Source organism: Pteronotus mesoamericanus, unplaced genomic scaffold, assembly GCF_021234165.1.
Source record: "Pteronotus mesoamericanus isolate MK-2021 breed Mesoamerican mustached bat unplaced genomic scaffold, CSHL_Meso_final contig_25, whole genome shotgun sequence".
In the NCBI taxonomy this organism is placed as follows: Eukaryota; Metazoa; Chordata; class Mammalia; order Chiroptera; family Mormoopidae; genus Pteronotus; species Pteronotus mesoamericanus.
Genome location: NW_026555105.1, coordinates 27,443,013 through 27,463,836, shown reverse-complemented (window position 1 = coordinate 27,463,836; position 20,824 = coordinate 27,443,013). Strand labels below are relative to the sequence as shown.

The window sequence follows — 20,824 nt, the reverse complement described above, 5'->3', positions numbered from 1 at the left end:
AATCCTGCCATACCTGGTAAAAGCATGTTTTGCTGAAATGCCTATCTTGCCCTGAGAACACTGTGCTGCTCTACCACAATTGCTGCATCTCTACAGGCTACAATATCTTTTGCAATCATTGCCATTGAATCCCAAAGGCCTTGAACAATACTAAATGCATGAGAAAATCACAGTAGGAAAGCATGTACCACTCTAACTTGAACCCAGAGGTGTGGGTTGTTTTTGATCATGATACTAAATTTCTGGATTAGCCATCAAATTCCTATATCTGATTAATCACTTAGAGATGTAATTATTACTCATCACTAAAAAAGTAAACAATGTGTTTTAAGCACATTTTTCTTTTCACTAAAGTTACATTTCAGCCAGAAGTCTATAACTCTTCTTTAAAATTTTATTCAACTTCACATTTTAATCCTGTTGACAGCCTAAAGTCAAGTTCTTTGGTACAAATACTTCACATGTTCAATAAATAGAAGATGGTACTAAATATCAGTATGTGAGTATATCCAATGTGATTCTCAGCAGGACTGTTTGCCAGTCTTTAATATGAAGAAATCTTCATTTTACTTATTAATTTTGGATTGATTTTCTGTCATCATGTAGATTTCAGTATATCAAAAAAGCATATTGTTACTTTTCCGCATTTGCCTTGGTGTTTTGGTGTCTTTCTTATTTTTTTCATTCATTAAAAAAATAATGCCTATATAATTTCTAACATAAAAGCAAGTCATTTTCAGCGGGGAGGTTCTTCACAATCCAAACTTCTCATTTTACTAATGTGATTCAGAGGGGTAAGATGGCCAGTTCTCAGTTCAGAGTTCTTTCTGCAACATGAATCAGTCTCCACCAAGCTGCCTCTGTTCTAGCCACAGTCTTCAAACCACACAGAGCCCCCTGGGAATACTGAAACAGCTACACCCAGCCACAAATCATAGCAAACTTGCATTCAGTAAAAGCACTGGTTGCACCTCAGGGGTGGGGATGCGTGATTGTCTCCAGCAATTACACTGTAGCACCACTATTAGCCACAGTGCTCAAGAGGTTCTTCCTCTCCCTCTATTTGCTCAAAATCCTGCCCTAGCCAGCCTGCAGACCCCTGAAGCTGGAAAAAAAGTAGGTTAAAATATATTCTCTTACAATTCAGAAAAGATGTTATCAATTTCAGGTCGAGGGCAAAGGTTGTTCAGGAAAACTCTGTACACTTCTGGAGTGAAATCTTCTTGAGGTATTGAATCATTCTGGGAAATAAAACAACAAGGTCAGTAAATAGTGTTTTTCTTTCTTATCTTCCTCCCTTCCTGATTTCTACTATTCCTTCCCTGCCTCCCTCCTCCTTCCTCTTTTCTTCTATGAAGTCAGGGTAAACACTCAGAAGACATTTATGAGGCCAGCTGTGTGGTTCATTTGAACACTGGCTTTGACATATTAAAAACCTTATTTTTCTGTTGCCTTTTTCATTACAATTTAAGCTTAAGTTTTCTCCCAAAGGGATGTTAAGGCAATTTCTTAAGTACATTTCTAAAGTAAAGTAATACCTAGTAAAAACAGGGTCTCTTTAGTGTATTTTTTCATTTGCTTTTTGTTTTGGTTTTAATCTTTTTTTATTGTGATAAAATATAACATAAAATTGACCATTTTAACCATTTTTAAGTAATCAGTGGCATGGAGAACATTAACACTGGTTTAAAAAACATAAAGAACCTACAGACAGATATTTTCAAAATGAAAAGATAAATTTCAGTTTTGCATCTTTTTCCCCAAATAATGTTCTTTCTGGTTTAAATAATTCAATAAGTTGTAAAACAGTTTTCGTAAGACAAGAATCATTATTTCTCACTGACTCCTCCTGGTCCTATTGTTTGGGAAGCAAATCATTGACATAAAAAGTCACTTCTGTGACTTATTTTTATGTGTAGTCGGGCTGCCATGGAAACCGGAAGCATGTATTCAAGCCTTTTGTTAACAGGAAGGACATTCTTTTATGCCGTTTTCCTATTTCAGGTATGTGTTTATATGAGTATTTTTATTTTCAAGCCCTTAAACCAAAGAAAACACCCTTCCTTTTACCATATTCATAGGTTTTGAAATGTACTTTTATAGAAGCTTCTAAAAATTGTTGTCTGAAGTACACTCCTTGTTAACAGATAAGAAAACTTAGCTTACCACTTAGCTCACTCCCATATTTGTGGAATGAACAAATACAATAATATTTTTCTTACTAAACCCATTTATAGAGCAGGAAACATATATTTTGCAAAAAAAAAAATTTTGAGACAACCAAACAACACATTTGTCAGTATACATAGCAAGATCCATTATACCATTAAGCTCAGTTACTTGGAAACCAATTTTGAAATTAGGAGCACAAGTGACCAAATCCAAGAACAGTGGAAGGTTCCCATGGATTTACTTTATTGGTGTTTTGTCACTCATTAAATGGGGACAAGTACAACCTGTAAAACTGGTTTCCAAAATTCCATTTGATTCACAAGATGGAAGAAATCCTTTGCTAGAAGATGTGCATTTTTCAGTTGTCACCCTTTCTGTGATTTAGACACCCACATCTCTTTCAGTAGCTTTGTCGATAGTTGGAAGTGACCCTCTCTACCCTACTTTTGGCTGAGAGACACAGGGAAGAGAAAAACTTAAAAATCAATAGTAAAGAAATACTTACTAGCTCTGCTGCCCAACTCAAGCATTCAACTTTATTGGATTCTATAAACCCCATGTGTGTTCTCCCATTCTCTCTACTAGTTAGTTACTATTTAGAGCTCACTCCACTTGCCAGTTCAACCTTACCCAGTGCACACATATATGGATTTTATCTAAGGATATCAATAATTGTCTTCCTTCCCTTTTTGACCCTCCCTTGTTTTTCCTCCCTTCTTTTCTTATTTAAAATCTCTTCCTCTGGGAGCCTTTCCTTCCACCCAGACAGGGTTTTGTCTTCTATCTGTGCTACCATCACACCTTGCTTGTCTCATGTGTCAACACTCATTTAATTGGGTTGTGTTCCCAGCTGTACAATTCTATTACTTGCCAGCCTACAGATCTACACAAGCTGGGACCTGTGTTTTGCTTCTTAACTGCTCTATCTCCAGTGTGAGCATACAGCAGGTGCACAATAGATATTTGCTAAATGAGTGAATGTAATTTATGAGAACGGTGGAAGTTGATAGTAAGGACTTGTGCATTATATGTTTCCCTTAAAATATCGGATTTAGCTATAGTCATTTACGTGATTCCAGACACATAACCTCATATAATAATATGCTTTAGTAAAACTCTAACCATTGTTTATTTACCAGCTGTGAATTAGGACTTCCTATTAAATAGGACAATTTAATGAGGTAATCTGAATAAAAACAATCTATTATCATTACCAGTTGGATGTTAACACATAGAAAAAGAAAAATATTTCAATACAGCTGATTTTCCTTGTCTCATTTTTCTTTTGCCAAACTTGACTGAGGAGGATACCCTAAAGCCTTTATATTCAGTGGGTGAAAATATTTTGAAAAAAATGCGTTAAAATGAGCATCACTGAAAGCTAGAGTGGAAGAGTAAAGGGGAGATATGTAGGGAAAAGCTAGGGATTATTCTAATTCCTTACATTTTAAGCAAGGCTGAAAATCACAAAGCTTATTCACATATTTTTTCTCCCATGGGTCTCAGGATTTGGTGAAGTAGATGGAACAGATTCATTTTGTCCAGTTTGAGCACAAGGAAATCCAATATCTGATACTCTAAAGATCATACTCATTGTTTAAATACTCTTCTATGAACCTTTCCTGATCACACCATCTGGAGAAGACACATACTGTTTTGTGGGTCCACAATCCACCTTTATATACCCTAATTATACCATCCATCACAATTTTCCCTCCTTTTTTTAGATTTCTAATTTTCTACTAGACTGAGTTTTGAGTGAAGTCACTATATCTGTTTAATTCCTTTGTGTTCCCAGCATGATGCCTGGCATGTAACAGACACCTAATCAAAGTTGCTGGGTGAACCCAGAAGATGGGATCAGATCTTAGGTCCTCTGTCTGTAGTCCAGGACTTGGTCCACCACTTCATGCCTCCAATACAAAAACAGCTTGTCAGTGATTATTTGTTGCTACTATCAGAACATTTTGGAAGGAAAATTATGAAGGTCAGTATAGTCAGAGTCAGGCACATCTATTTCAGAAACTACAAAGTACTGGCAAACTTTAAAAGCAGAGTTGATTCAACCCCTTTCTTGTATACAAAGAATCTCAAAAGGGAAAATATTTTTTAAAAAAGACTTGAAGGTAATGCTGATGGCATTTGTATTTCCATATTCCACATATGATTATGACATATCCACATGCCAAATTAAAAATAATAATAAGAAAAAACCCACACATATAAGAAAAATACTCAGAGGATAGTAAGAATAAGTATTTATTGAACACTTTATTGTATGCCAAGCACGTAGTTCTATGAGCTTTACTTGATTGTTTTCATTTAATCTCGGGTCAATTCTATTGGCAAGGGTAGGGTCCTCCTTTTACAGATATGAGCACTAAGAGCTTAGAGGTTACAAAACTTGTCCAAGGTCCTCAGTGATAAGTGGGGGAGGGCATTATGTTTGAATCCAGGTCACTTGAATCCATAACACACTGTGATCCAGCAAACTAAATGGTCACATCAGTTTTTAGATGTGGTTTCTATTTTATTCTTATACATTTCTAGATTAAAGAATAACTCTATAACAAACAGGTATTTAATGTTCAGAAAAATATTATTTAAAATATACTAATTTATTGCAATAGACTCTAATAAATCAAGAATCCCCATACAGATTTTATCTTAACAAAACAATGGATTATTTCTCAGCAAATGCAGGATTTCAATTTACTCAGAAAATTTTTGATCTAAAGCTATAAGTTAAAAGTTGAGTTAGCTATAGAGTACATAAATAATTGCAAGTAAACTATTCATAATAAACCTCTTAATGTGGTTTTAAAATGGAATTTTGATATGAGTGATTTTAAGAATCACAGCTACAGAAATGATTATATGTCTGATTTATATTTGGGATATAAGACATAGGAGAAAGGCAGATCTTATAGTTATTTAGTGAGGAATTCTTTTATTGGTTTTATTTGTGGTATTCCTTAGTAAAATTTAAAGTATTCTGTTAATTCAAGAAGTACTAATTCCATCGGTATTGCATATATGTTTATAACTACAGTAAACTTACAAACACATGGATTTATTCCTTACCTCTTCATTAAAATGCAAATACATGTGCCAGTGTTTTGCCAAGACTACAATATATTTTCATAACTCTAGTAAACTGTTATTTAAAAGAAACACATAGATTTATTCCTTATCTTCCTCATTAAAATGCAGACATATATGTCAATGCTGTGCCAAGACTACAACACAATTCCAAATGTGACTGATCTCTTTTCAAGTTAGTAAGCCTTAAATCAAAGGTAATTGGTGCAAGTAAACTATTTTCAGTACTCTGAAATTTTGTGGATAAAGAGATTTTCTGAATATGCAAAGGTCTTCAATGGTTTCACTGGAAAATGTGTTTCAATTATTAAAAGAAGGACAGTAATTGCTTTGTCTCTCTTTTCAGATATAGTACTACTTTTTAACAAGTTAACTTGGACAAGGAACTGTAATCTCTAAAGGAGCACCTTCTAAAGGAATGTGTTATTCCAATGGATCATGCTGGCCGGGATGCAAGTTCAAGTGCATTAATTATCCCTAACAATGTGAACAAAGAAAATGTTTAAAAAATCTCAACAGGATATCCACTGTGTTTCTGGTAAAGTATCTATTTACAGAACACAATTAAATCTAGTTTGAATGACCGTCGGCTATGAAATGAGGCTCCTGATATACAGTACTATCTACCATTTATATAACCCTTTCTTCTGTGTAGTATTCAAAATGTTTCTTGTCAGCATATCCAGAATCTTTTTGCTAATTAGTGGATACTTTCTAGAGCCACTGTTCTGTAGATATGAAATTACAATAAGGATTTAAAATATAAAAGTTTGTACAAGTATTTATTTCCCAGCTCTGAAACTGCCTTTGCTTTTAAGATTTTTTAAAGCATTTTATTTCTACAACTCCTCCAAGTAAAGCATACGTTACTATGAATAATCATCTTTCAAAACTTTATGATGGAGTTTTATTACAGTTTTTAAAAATCTCCAATTTGTTTTCAGAAAATTGTCATAACATTTACGTTATTAAAGATAAATATTTTTTCAATTTAAACATGACTCCTGTTATTTGAATCTCATTTTCCTTTTAAATTGTCTCCAGGTGACATTGGTCTGAAACCTAAAATAGACATAGTGGATTGTAAAAACTCAATTTATATTTATTGACTGAATTTTCAGAATCCAATTGTTTAGAAAATTGCAATTTACAGAGAATTGATTGACAGGTGTGACTTTCTATTCAGTTTTATTTTTTATTCCTTCTTTCCCTCACTAGATTTTTTAATAATAATTTAAAATTTGTGATCATTATATTTCACAAGTGTTATTCAGTGAAAGTAAAATCAGGAGTAATTATGGAGGAAAAAAATTCTTTGTTCATCTTTTTAAATTAATCTCCCACACTTTCTTTCTGTATCAAATGCAGTGGTCTTTTTTCAGTTACTCAAACTGGTTAATTCTTTCCAGCCTCAGGGCTTTGCACACACTTTCTTTTTCTTTTTCTGTTTTCTTTTTCTGGAGTGAGCTTCCCTTATTCTCAATGGCATTCCTTTTGCTCAAAGAACTCCCCCCAAATTACAGATGTGAGCCAAAGTGTTTGACAAGTACCCCCAGACTCTATGGTCCTTGAATCCTGGGTCTTCATTTTGTTCACTACCACATTCTCAGTGCTTGAGGGCACACAGTTAGAGTTCAAGAAAACATTTGCTGAGTTAATGACAGGACCTTAACAGTTACATCTTTCCTACTCCAAAGCATCTAATGAAAGGGCAAATAATAAGCAAGTTCGATCTTTCTATTTTGCTTGTTAAAGTGAAGGTTCAAATGTTTTGGGAGCTTTCCCACAGCTCTGCCCCAGGGTTTACAGCGTCGTCATCCTTTTATAGCAGGAAACTGAGGGTGGAAAGGCACTCATGTTTCTTCTTATTTTCTGTTACCCACTGAAGTCGTTATTAAACAATTTTTTTGAAAAGCATTCACAACAAGAACTGAGTGGTGAATCTAATAATGCCATTCACACTTGCCCATAATTTAATCATAAGTTTAAGAATGGCTCCTCAAATTCCTTCATTGCAATTGAACATTGCCAGTGAGTTTCAAGAGGCTCAAAGGTTCTCCCTACAGTGTGTTACACTTGGGAAAGTGCTTACTTGTTGCTTAGACACCTGGGTAAAAATAATTTGTAATAGGAGAGTTCTGCGTACAGCATGAGAAAAAGGCATTATGCAATCGATTCATTTCTTCCAGAAGCAATGATAAATCATTTTAGAGCCAGGAATGTAGAAATGTATTGAAATGGAGGCAAAATACTTTAGTTCAGGTGGTTAACATATATAGAGTGCCTTGAATACACTGGGCATAAAAAAAGCATATCACATGCTTGTCCTCTTCTCTACTTTTCCACCATATGAGCAAAGTAGGTAGTCTCCAAATTGTTTTGATTCTGCTTCTCTTTCAGCAAAAACATTTTGAGTACAACTGTGCAGAGCATGTAAATATATTTCTTTATAAACATGTACTGCTATACTAATTGTTTATTAGCTTCTAACTTTTAAAACTAGAAATTTAAAAAGGATGACATAAGATGATACTGATATTTCAGATATCTTCCTAATCATAATCCGTAATGATTAGCTAATATCTCAATGGACACCAAGAAAGGACTTATTATCAAGTAGTTTAAGCTCTTGATAATGTTAATATTTTTTGGCCAATATATTTTTATATTAGACAAGACTCTTTATAGATTATAATATTGGGATAAGGAGAGTGAAAGAAAATATAATTACAGTGACCCCACATATTATAAATATTAACAAATATGTCCTATGTTTTTCTTAATTAAAAATCATGTCTGGGTAGCATTGGAGCAAGCTATATTTCAGTATGATTACTCAAGGCTATTTAGTAGTGCTAATTTTAGAAAGGCAACATGCTTACCCGGGAAGATGGAAGACTACAGGCCTCTAAAGCAGTCTCAACTCGCTTCCGGTCTGCTGAAAACATGCGGTATATGCTGCAAAGTGAAAGCACAACATGTGAGAGGCGTTTGAAAACAGCACTTGTAGGTGATGTCAACCAAAAACATTCCATTGAATCAAACCTCTTTGTCATTCAGCTTTAAGGCATTAAAAGCTCCTCATTGCTCTGTGCATTTGCACATGCGTTCTGAAAGACTAATGCATGTGCTTTCTATAATCAAAGTGTCTAATATATACATATAAAGTCAATATGGAGATGACTCAATTAAGAAGACATTACACTAAATAGTCTCTAACATTAAGCACTAAAATAAATGTCCTTGCCAATTATGCCCCTTGCTGCTACTCACTGCTCTAAATGTGTACGTAGTTAATGTTATTAATAATAATTGGTTATTTAACTTTTACATTAACAGGAGTCCAGTGGTAGCTAGTAAGTCAAAGGTTAAAGTTGTTTTGCTGAATATAATCTAAAGATGTGCTTTCTTTGGTCAGTAATTTAGCTTTTAAAAATATAACTTAAATACTGGGCCATTTAATATAAAAATTTAGATTTACCAATTCTATTGAAACACCAGAAAATCTAGTGTCCGGAACCTACTAGTCCCACAGGAAATATGGTGGAGTTGCATTGTCATTGTCTCCTTTTTCTCCTGTTCCTGGCCTGTGTCATCTTTTGTTTTCCCTGCCTGGCTTCAGTTTGCATTTGAGTTTGCAACCCCCACTTTCAAGTTAGTGCCATCTTGATATAAAGAGACACCGTGGTTACCCAATTTCCATTCCTAGGATAGTTCTTAATCTCAGATGATCTTCTGGGTTATCAGCAAGGTTCCCTCAACTCCCTCCACCTCCTTCTTGCTTTGGTGTTTCTTGAAAATAACGCTGCAGAGAGGGGAAACCCGGAAAAATCTCTCTAAGCAAACCAGCTGCACTGATGTGAACACGGAGTGTGAGGGAGGATGGGGTGACGACGCATTTCTATGCTCCCACTTGGGCCAGTGGAGAGACAAGAGTCATGGCATGGATTCAAATCAATCTCTGAGGAGAAGAAGAAAACGAATAATGGGAAATGCTCATTCATTCAGCTTACTTTTTGAGAGGAATGCGCCCTTCTGGAGTGACTTGCAGCTTAAGTTTAGTATAGCTGTGGGAGAAGCAGAAAAACAAGAGTTTAATTTTTAAAAAGGTAATAAAATACATTGGAAAAGGGCTCATGCATATGTACAGTTTGCTGAATTTTTACAAAATGTCCAAGTCTCTACGGTTGCACTCAGATCAAGAAATAGAACATGATCACACTTAGTAGCCACCCAGAAGCCCCTCTCTCATCCCCTTCTAGAATCTATTCCACAAACGGAATCATGATTCTGACTTTAAACAATATAGATTATTTTTGCACTGTATTTAAATGGAATCGCATTCATTTATATCTGTTTTTTTCCTCAATATTATGTTTTTAGGATCCATCCATTTTTCTTTTTGCTTATAGTTATAGCTTACACACTCACAATAATATTCCATTGTATGAATATAACTGTATCTGTCTTTTCCACTGCTTCTAAACATGTAGATAGAGAGAAGAAGCAGCAGAATTTTCAGTCTCTACTGATGGGTGGGTAAATTGGGGCCACCACTTTAAGAGACTGTATGTGCTATAACATAGCAGTCTCATATCTAGTTGTACATAGAACAGAAGTCCTCCTAACATGTTCACTGAAAGACATGTTCTGTGATGTCTGTGGCAGCTATTCATAGGGAGACACCCATCCGGAATAGACATTTCCAATAGGTAATAAATCATTAGCGAAATAGATGTTTTACCAGCTGTAACATGCTATGTTTCAAATAAAACACTTATCTCTGAGTTGTCTTCCACTAACATTGCCTGGCACAACTAATGTTCAAGAAATGTCTATTAGATAAGGATGGTAAGATCAAATATGGAAAAGAAAAGGTAGAAAGAAAGGGGTAGAAGAGGAGGCATGTACGAAAGGTCAAACTCAAGGTGACAACTAAGGAGATGACATGACATGATGAGAAAGCATTTCAGTGAAGACCTGTGAAGTACTGACTCAAACTAAAAGGAATTCATGGAAGAGTAAGGGAGAAATGTGGGCTGAAGTCTTAGGTCTGAAATAAAGGGTGTGGCCTATAGAAGACGAGGGAAGAAAGAAAAAAAATTTTAAAAAATAGAGGACCACATAGAAATATTTCCACTTTGATTTTGATTTCAAGGCTCCAAACCTCTGGGACATCCACAGCGTACAAAGTGAACACACCAACTCATTGCTGCTCATTGGGTACAAATCATTGTTTTCCTCATCAAATAATTTTTAGAAAGACTTATAATTCCAGAGTGATTGAGTAATTATTTGCTTTTCTTTCCTTCTCCTTTTTGTTCTGCTCTTTCTTTTCTCTTTCTCTTTTTTCACTGACACTTGCTGTGACTTGTGACTGCCTACAAGGCCAGGAATCAGAACATCAAGGTATTGATTTGATTTAAGTTATTGTAGCCTCTATTAGAGATCTAAGAATCTGGAGAAATGAATACCATGTGTTGTTCATTCTCTTACTCAGATTAATAATTGATATGACACAGGCAGATGTATAATCAGAGGACTATCTGAAATTAATAATTTTTTGGATCTGAGCACAGATGCCAGGATTTGGAGGTGCCTCCTCATTGTGTGTCAAAGGCATTGACACATTCAGGGGAGCTCAGGGTAACCTGGATGTGCAATGCAAAGAAAAGAGTGATCTTTCTTGGAAGTCTTCTAATTTCAAACCCTGGAGAAATCAGTTTTCTAACAAATCCCAAAGGGAAATTTTTTATGTTTTTCAGTGTGTGAAGCCAGTGCAGCCTAAACAAAAGCCTCAAAAAGGAAAGAGGAAACTGACTCAAAAGAAGCAACACCCTTAGCAATAAAATTAGAGCTACTTACGCTTTTTCCAGAAATGCATCCCTGGACATGTTTTGGGCCAGCAGGTTTGTTGCCAAACTGAAAACCTCATTTGTCCATTCCTGGAAAATGTAAATCATACTTGTATTAGCTTAAATACTGTACAGTCATTAGGCACATGTTTAACTAGGCTACCAGGAAGACAAATTAGTTCAATTTGTATGCCTAAGGGTTTTTTCTTTTTCTTTTTTTTTTGTAAAAATGACATAATTAAATTCAAATCCCCGAGTAGTTTCCTTTCCTAAGAAAATGTTCTTTACACATAAACAATATTTTTCTACTTTTTAACAATCCCCACTGATAGAAAACTGACATATTGCCTTTCCATAACTGAACACTTTATTATAGTTCTCTTGTATTATAAATACATAAAGAGTTATAGAAGAGTTTAAAATACAATCAACTGTATTTCAACACACCTGTAAATGTAAGTGTCCCACTTTACTGCGCAAGCCAAAGCGGCTATACCAGGGATCTTTACATGTTAATTACAGTTCTAGAAGTTCTCTACACCAGTTGCAGTCCTGATGTCGTACAGTATGCAGTACGCTCCCTCCCCTAACTCTGTCAATCCTTCACTTCTTCCTTATCTTAATCCCTACCTCACACCATTCACCAGGGATCTCACTTGGTTTTCAAGAAAATGGAAAAGAACTAATCTACAAATAAAGGTGAAGTGCGATTCTGGATGATAATTTTGAACACACAATTAACATTCTAGTCCAACAAAGAAAATTCTCTAAAGGACGACATAAGAGCTAAGTAATCTAATTATCAAATGTTATGACTGACTTAGCTTTCTCCTCAATGAAATGGCGTTTTTTAGTTCAACCTTTTCTCCACCTAATTTTGCTATTTCAACTGTTGTTTCTTGGTCTTTTGTTTTCTGCCTCATGACTTAAGGCAATGATAATATGCCATCAAAAAATACAGTAACATTTGAGGCAGGACTTGAGGAATAGGGGCTTAGAGTAATGGGAAAGAGAACAGGGCATCATAAGCAGAGAGAATTGGGGGATAAAAACAAAAGTTAGCACACACAGCAGGACTTAGGGGGTATGGGAAATAGCCCAATATAAATTGAAAAAGAATGAGGAGCTGCAACAACAACAAAAAAAGTAAAATTGAGACCAGAGTATAAACAGCATTTAATGAGTATTCACGTATCTGAAGATAATTTAGGAAAAGAACACACTATCACTGAAAGGCTTTTACTTTTTAGCGTGTCAGTTGAGGGTACTATGGCCTAGGCTGTGTGATAGGGAGATTATATAGCAGTCATGTCGAAGATGGATTTGAGGCTGCAAAGCCAAACAGGGGGAACCCAATTAGGAAGCTGTAGTAGTCTAGGTGAGACTTTGGACTCTGTATCCTGTTGGTGGAGGACCTGGGAAAGACAGTGCCGAATAATGCAAGTGAAGCCAAATAACCGACCGCCAAACTTGATGTATATGCAGATAATCAGAAAAATAACTTTTTAACGGCTTTAAAATAAAAATTCTTCAAATCAAATCTTAAAATAAGAGTAATAGTTATTGACACTGATTTTAAAAATATGATTCTTGTTTAATATTTTCTGAGCTAAGGATCAAGCTTTAGACATTTCCAGTCCAGGGCAACTTTATGCATTGGTAAAAGTATTTATAATTGAGGGCAATGTACAATTTTGTACACTTATTGGGGCCCAATTCCACACCAGAAACAGGTACAGTGAAGGGATTATAAAGAGTTGGGGAGATTTAACTGGTTCTGAACTTTTGGCTGAAAATAAAGGCTTGCTATTATATCCAATCCAATAGAAATACAGGGTAGGGAAAAAGTAGGTTTATAGTAGCAAGTACATAAAACAGAGAGTTTATTCTTATATTATTTATTTATTAATTATTGTATTTTCCATACAACCCACCCCTATAATGTGAACTATATTTAATTTTCTAATAGCCACATTTAAAAAGGTAAAAAGACACAAGGGAAACTGATTTCAATAATATATTTTATCTGATCCAATATATAAAAAATTATTATTAATCATGTAATCAACATAAAAATTACTGATATACTTACATTCTTTTTATGTGCTAAGTCTGTGAAATAAGGTGTGCATTTTGCCCTTCCCATGGACCCTTTAAGAAGACAGCAGTAGGAGAGCATCATCCTCACTTCACTGCACAGCTGCAGTTAGCTCATTGAGAAAGTAAAGCATAATTTATTTTCATCACATTCTCAGAATGTGACCATCTAAATTTTCAAGTATGGAATTCTTAGAATCCATTGGCCTCTGGAAACCTTTTGAGATATGCAAGAGATTTAATCCAGGCTGAGCCAAAGATTCAGGAAAAAAAGCAGTAACCAAGGGTTCTTTTCTCTTTTTTTTTCCTTTTCTTTTATCTTTCTTTCTTTCCTTTCCTTTTTTTTCTTTCCTTTTCTTTATTTCTTCTCTTTCTTTCTCTCTCCTTCCTTCTTTCCTTCTTTCCTCCCTTCCTTCCTTCCTTCCTTCCTTCCTTCCTTCCTTCCTTCCTTCCTTCCTTCCTTCCAATTTGTTGTTATCTCACTTATTTATGCATTCTTTGGTTGATTCTCATATGTGTCCTAACTGGGAATCAAACCCACAACCTTGGCATATTGGGACGATGCTCTAACCAAAGAGTTATGGAACCAAGGCTGAGAACTTTAGAAATAATCCAGCTTTTGGTTTGGTGCTAGTCTCTGGCTATTTCACATTGAGCTAAAACAACGTGTCTTACTTTGGATTCCCTAATAGCAGATCCTGAGACAAGAATTTATAAGTATTGGGTGTATTGCGAAGTGCTCCCTGAAACATTATAGGAAAGTGAACAGGGCTGGAATGGGAAGAAGGCAGAGGCTGGGATACCAAGTAAACTCAGACAAATGTTAAGTTTTGCTTAAGTCTTTCCTGTGTGGACCACACCTCAAAGTTGGGTTTTCTGATCAGGGGTACGGGATCTGGAGTATGGCATCCCTGTGCCTGTTAATCTTGATGAAGGCTACAGGAGAGGGTGGAAACTCCCAGGAGCTTCCTACTTTCCTTGATAGTAGGCAAAAAGGGTCCCAGCATCCAGAGGAAGCTGCCAACACAGACATGGGTGCTAGTTGTTGGGAGTAAAAGTCCACCAAAGTGATGTGTTTGAGAATGGCGAAGGAATAAGAGGGGATATGGGCAGAGCATTGCTAGAACCTGCTACAACAAGATAACATAGTTCAAGAGTTTCGGGTACCAGTAGTAGCTACATTATGTAAACAAGAGATGTTCAACCAAAGGCTTGGGGATATTGATTCACATACCTATATTCTAGATCAGTGCTTCTCAAAGTTTCATGTGCATACAAATCACTGGGGGTCTTGTTGAAATGTGGGTGCTGACACAGAACATCTACGGAGGGGACAGAGAATCTGTATTTCCTATAAGCTCCTCAGTGAGGCCTATGCTGAACCATACCACAGAGGAGCAAAATTCTAGAGTTGACTTGCAGCATTGACCCAAAGTTTGTCCGAAATGTAGGATTTAAGGCTCCACACCAGATATTCTGACTCAGAAGAATCTGCATTTTTTTTTTTTTTTATGAAACACTTATATCTTTATGCATATTAAAGTACGAGCATACTGCTGGGCCAGCAACAACATTGTGAATAACAAGTTGTTTCAAAGAAGCATTATTCTAATCTTTGTCCACCCAGTTTCCAAGCAAATAAAGAAATTACTCTAGTTATTAGTTTTAGAAAAACCAAAAGCCCATAAGGCTGTATTAAGAACAACATGGCTAAGGAGATGAGGCCAGTGCACCTTAAAGGAGCCTCTGTTCATCATGAAATTAGGACATGCTTTCCTGCCGGGTAGGCAGATCCGACCCTGGCAGCGCTGTCAATCTGGCACTGGGCCCTAGTTGGTCTGGCTTTAGAAAGACAGCTTCTTATTTAATCTGGAGGATTTGTTTTCTACTTTTAGAGACTGAGTTCTGATGATTGCTGCTAAGCTTGGTTCAGCCCCTGCTATTTAAACCCGGAAGCTCCTTAAGTGACATTTTCTGCCTTGTGATCAATCTCTTCTCATAAAAGGAATAACAGAGACCTGAACTAGAGAAAATGGATCTAAAGACTTAACTTCCGTGGAGGTTCATCTGGAGTTTAAATGTGCATGTTTGAATATTACATCTGCGAGATTGTTTCTGCAATTTCCTTCCCCCAGGTTCTGGTGCAGTTAATGAGATGTCAGTCTCTTCACCATTAGGGAGACCAAGTTGTCCTACCATGACACAAAGTTTATTTCAAATGCTATTTAAATTCCGTCTTACTTAGCCCAGGATTTATGTGTTTGTTTAATACTACCAACAATTATTTCACAACTCTCAATTACTCTCACAGGCATTGTTTGATTGTTTACTGTGCACTGAGCTCAGTTCATTGCATTCAATATTATAATTCTTACAACAATTCTCTAGGAGGTAGGTACTGCTTTCAGCCTCATTTTACAAATAAAAATTCAGTTTCATAGCACTTATAAAACTTATGTCTTCAGAACTAATAAAAGGCATAGTTTGGAATTAGATCACTTGTTTCTTGGGCCCCAATACTTATACTCTTAGATACTGTGCTTTCAGCCATTTTGTCATAAAGAATTTTAGGGTTGCTGATACAGATAATTCAGCAAGATAAAAAGATAAGTAAATCCATCTAATTGTTTTCTGTATAAAGCACTGATTAAGCACTTCCTATAGGCTAGGCACTGTTCTAAGCATTTTTCAAACAAGTAACTCATTTAATCCTTACAACAACTCTACGAGATGTATTATTACCACCCCATTTTACAAACAGTAAAGGGGAAATATCAGAAGAGATGATACGATGGAGGGAGCAGGGAGGTCAGTCACAAAATGCAGGTCTAAAGTCTTGAACTTTGATAGAGACAGGTCACAAATTCAACTCCAACTTGCTTGTAAAGTCAGATGCAATCGTAACATGATTCACACTTCCTCTAGATCCAACCACTCATCATGCAGCAGTTCAACTGAATTCTTAGTTCTGAGAACACCGGTTTCTCCACTGGCAATTCATACCTCTTAACTTTTTGTCCTAACTTATGACTGCCAGGGTATACTGATAAAGACAGGGTCTTCTGGGAGAAACATCATTCTTTCAGATACTTCTGTTTCCCATTGTACTGGTCCACGTTATCTTTAATATTTTAATGTATTGACTTTATCTTTCCTTTTTTCCACCTTACATATATTTGGTACACATAAAAATACAGAGAACAGCATAACTAACATAGATCTTAATTTAACAAATGTCAATGTTTTGTCATATTTGTTTTAATACTTTAAAAAAATATATGTACTTGAGACATTCCAAATGCAGAATAATTCCATGCTGTGCTTCTCCCCGATTCCACTCCCCAGAAGCAACCTCTTTTTTGGAAGGTAAATATCAATACCATCTCTTTTCATATAGAATTATGAGGAGAAGGGTATAGGTCAAGGTTCAGCTAAGGCCTGAGGGCTAAGTCCAGCCTGCTGCCTGTTTTTGAAAATGAAGTTTTATTGACACACAGCCCCACTCGTCATTTATGTATGGTCTCTGGCTGCTTTCATGCTACAGCGGCAGAACTGAATACAAACGAGCAGTTACCAAGAATATCCAAAAGCGCAGAATATTTACTATCAGGCCTTTTACAGAAAAAGTTTTCCACTCCCTCATATGGGACCCTGTATGTTTAAAATACTACCTAAATTATATCATACTTTGGCTAAGGGATATCTGCAACCAACACGCTGTCTTTAAACCGTGTCTTTACTTCTACATGTGGACATATTTAATTAATTTTAACTACTATATTATTCCACTGCAGGAATGTACAATTTATTAATCCATATTTTTTTTTATGAACATTCATTGTTTTTTACTCAAAATTGTTTGTTTGCACAATCATACTTACTGTTGCCTTAGGCCACTTCTAAGAGATTCACTAGGATGAATATCCTGATGAACTCTTCAACTCCATGCATCTTCCTAGTACCAGATGCGGCTACTTGCTCACCAAAGTGGCAAGTACACTGTTTTCCTATCGGCAGTGAGCTTTTATTTTCCCATGTTCTCAAAAACTTGCTTTTACCAGACTTTCAGAAAATTTTGCAAACCTGATGGATAGAATGTGGCCCTTGGACAGGTCTCAATTGGCATCCGTAGTTTACCAGCATAGTTGAGCATCTTTTCATATGTGTTGGGGCTGTTCCACTTTCTTTTCTGCAAATTTTCTGTTGACTTTCTTGCCCCATTTTTATTTTACGATATTTGTACTATTGTCTTTAAAAAGGGGAGAGTTTTTTTTGTTTCTTTGAGATTAGAGCTCAAACACAGGCCAGTGGTCAGTTTCAGTCTTACTGATAGGAGAGTGCTGCATGTACTCAATGGCTGCCTGTTGTCAATGGCATCCATGGTGTCCTGGCACTGAGGAGCCCAGATCATGGTTTGACCGAAACCAAGCATCTGAAGTTATAGAGAAAAGGCAGAGTGTAACCTCTGCTCTCAAAAACATGTATTCATTCAGAGGATTCTTTGGGGAAAAAAAAACATTCCCAAAGGAATATAAACTCCTTCTGTCTGTCTCTCTCTATAGATATGTGTGTAAATAATTATACTATATAATTACATAAATAATTACGAGGTAGTAGTTACCCAAATGAAGTAAAAAGAGTGACAAATGATAATCTAAAAGCAGATTATTTCCAAAATGCCTTATCAGGAAGCCTCAATTTACTGTATTTAATTTTTAGCAGGCTCCCAGAATAAATAAGGATGTAAAACAAGCTATTTTAATATTTGTAAGACATATGCAGGTCTTAGCAATTTTAATAGTTTTCTATTTATATTTTATTATTGGCAAATCTCCACTGCTGCCTCCAATAATGGTGCCACTCCCATTACCTCTGGTCCTAAGTGGGTAGCAGTTTGGAATTTGGATAAGAACACTGCATGGCCCATTCAGAGTTGCAATGCCTGGCTGAGCACATTCTCTCACCTACTGACATGCATCAGAATTGGTCTTGCCGAGAATTCGTTTTCATGGCACAGTAAAGTATTTTTTCATGGTGCAAGGTGCAATATGAGCTGTAAAGATTTTCATTAAAATCTGAAACGACTGTCTAACAAGTCACTGCATTTATGAGACTATATGAAGCACTTAGGATTTTAATATGATTGCTGGTACAGTTTTCTGTATTAGGTGGCAATGAAGGTCTTCTATTTTAAAGCCAAAATGTTTTTATCTTTATCTCATACTTAAGGAGAAATGGCTGTCAAATATAATATAATTACCAAAACAAAACAAAAACCAGGAAGCATATTAGACCCAATATTATCATCGGGACACTAGACAATCATACTATTCAAATAATGTAATATCAAGTAAGGGTGCATAATTATATTCAGACTGTGTGACTTGAATGTCTTTAGGCTACAGTCGACAGAACCACAATTCAGACTAGCCAAGGAAATAGGAGAATTTATCAAGGACACTGGGTTATTTCCTGAAACTGAAGGAAAACTGGACAAACTGTAACAAAAGAATATATTTATAACACAAAATCATCAGGAATCTGGGGGAATTTCTTCATTGCTTTTTCACTGCTCTCTTCCTAAGGACATTTTTCCCCCTAACAACCAGTGTCTTCTCCATGGCCACCAACTTTACCATGAGATGTCACATATGGCACCTCCCACCACCAGAGAGAGTGATTTCTCTCTTACAGAATGAAATACACTAGGAAAGATCTCTAATTGGTATCCTTCCAGAACAAACAAGGCAATAACCTAATAGTGTCCATGAAAACCAAACCATTGGAACTGGGGAGAAGCAGGGAGCAGAAGGGTAGAAGAGTATAGAAAAACTACTTATGTGCATTCATAACAGTAGTGTGGAAAAGCAGATGAAAGAAGTATAAACTGTCATGGTTCTGGGTCCCATTCATTTTATAAAATAGGCAATAAATCCATACTTGTTGACTTGTAATGACTGCACAAATGAATACATGTAAATGAAAGAGAACTACATTCATGTTTTATAGCTTATGCCTTTGAATTTATTTTAATGTATTCTCTATTGTTATGAGAATTCAATCACCATTCTTGGCTACAGGACTTATGATAATGGCTTTACACATTTCCTATTTTAAATTGAACTACAGTGGAGTAGGTTATGAAAACTGTTGCTGTACTGTGTGCGACAGGAGGCCAAGGGGGGCTCTCCAATTAATAAAGTATTAGGGTTTAGGGTAGTTATGTCAGCTGCACAGACACACTTCATGCTTTGTTTCATGGTTTGGACTGTATTGTGAGGAACTGTTGCTTGACTATCTTTCCCCAGATAAGTGGAGCTCCGCTGTGCTGAACAGTGCCCCGATGGTCTTAGGAAGTGTCCATATGCCTGCAAGTACAGTATAGAAAATGTGGATCTTACAATGTGCAAGGTTCCACATTTTGAGCTAATTTTGAGAGGTGTTAGGTCTAGTATATCCTTGGTTTTCTTCCAACGCCTCTTGATATTCCCCTGACCAATGGGAAAAGTTTAATGTGGTGAAATCAAGTTAAAATGAATGTTAAAAGGATTCTTCAAAAGGAAAAAAATAAAACCCCTAAGAGAGCAACATCCATGGCACAGAGTGGAAGAAAAGACAAAGATGTTTTGCTTTAGCGGAGTTCTCAAAATGAGAGGTTATTAGCTACATCATTGCAAATCCAGGTGCATTCTGAGCACCAGCTGAGGAGACACCCTCTGCTCCCTCCAGCTAGTTTGCCGAGTCACTTCTCATTTGAACAACCGAGAAAATGCTGATTGCATGCCCATGTATGAAACTCCGAAGGTCCATTTCTATGGCTTTCATGTCAATCCGCTATATTCTTGAAATGGTTCTTTCCAAAAGCCTCATGTCACTTTTTTGTGAAAACACTTTCAGTGATGTCTTCTGAGCCTCGCACTATCAACGCTAATTGTTACTTTGGTTGAATCTGCCAGGGTGCTGTGTATTAAAGAAAGTAAGTGTATGTAAACAGGGTCTGTGAGTATAATTGATACCACTATTTATTTTATAAAAAAGTAATTATATTTGAGGAGATCAGATAAAAAAAAGATTTTAAAAGGAAAATAACAGCTAATTGTTTTAGTAAGAAGTATGTCAAATGAAAAACAGGAGCAATTAATTTCTTGGGAGTTAAGTGGTGCTGCTTTTTCATTAAATAAAATGTTTGACAAAAATAAAACTATATTCCTTGAAAATTAATTAGTAAACTACATATAGGTACTTCTTCATTAACTTGCAACTTAATATATGGAATTTTGCTAAAATATGATTTTCCTAATTTGGAAATCCATTGGTTTTAAATTATGTTAATTATGCCTCCTATGTTTATTTTAAACATTTTTGCAAGCTAGGTTTTTCCCATTCAAATGAAGGGTCTTTGGCTCTTGGTAAGTGAATCTATCCAGTTAGTTCTTCTTCTACTATGAACACTGTTCTTTGCCTTGGCCCTAATTACTTGATGTCTGGTAACCTTCACTGCCTTTGGTGGCTATGCAAGAGTAAATCTTAAAAAACAACTTGTGTTTGTCTTCTAATTTAAAATTAAAATATTATATCAGTTAATTTAATGCTCCTTA

General features: G+C 35.9%; 1 protein-coding gene across 3 annotated transcripts in view; it reads right to left on the bottom strand.

The window, feature by feature from the left end:
- Window positions 1-20,824, bottom strand: part of PLCB1 (phospholipase C beta 1) — a 622,850-nt gene that overhangs the window by 186,622 nt on the left and 415,404 nt on the right. For all 3 annotated transcript variants that reach the window (XM_054574043.1, XM_054574044.1, XM_054574045.1), the window contains exons 5-8: window positions 11,140-11,219; window positions 9,288-9,341; window positions 8,157-8,232; window positions 1,141-1,241 (exon numbers count right to left, since the gene is read on the bottom strand). In XM_054574043.1, coding sequence (XP_054430018.1) covers window positions 1,141-1,241; window positions 8,157-8,232; window positions 9,288-9,341; window positions 11,140-11,219 — 311 coding nt within the window. The remainder of the gene's footprint in view (window positions 1-1,140; window positions 1,242-8,156; window positions 8,233-9,287; window positions 9,342-11,139; window positions 11,220-20,824) is intronic.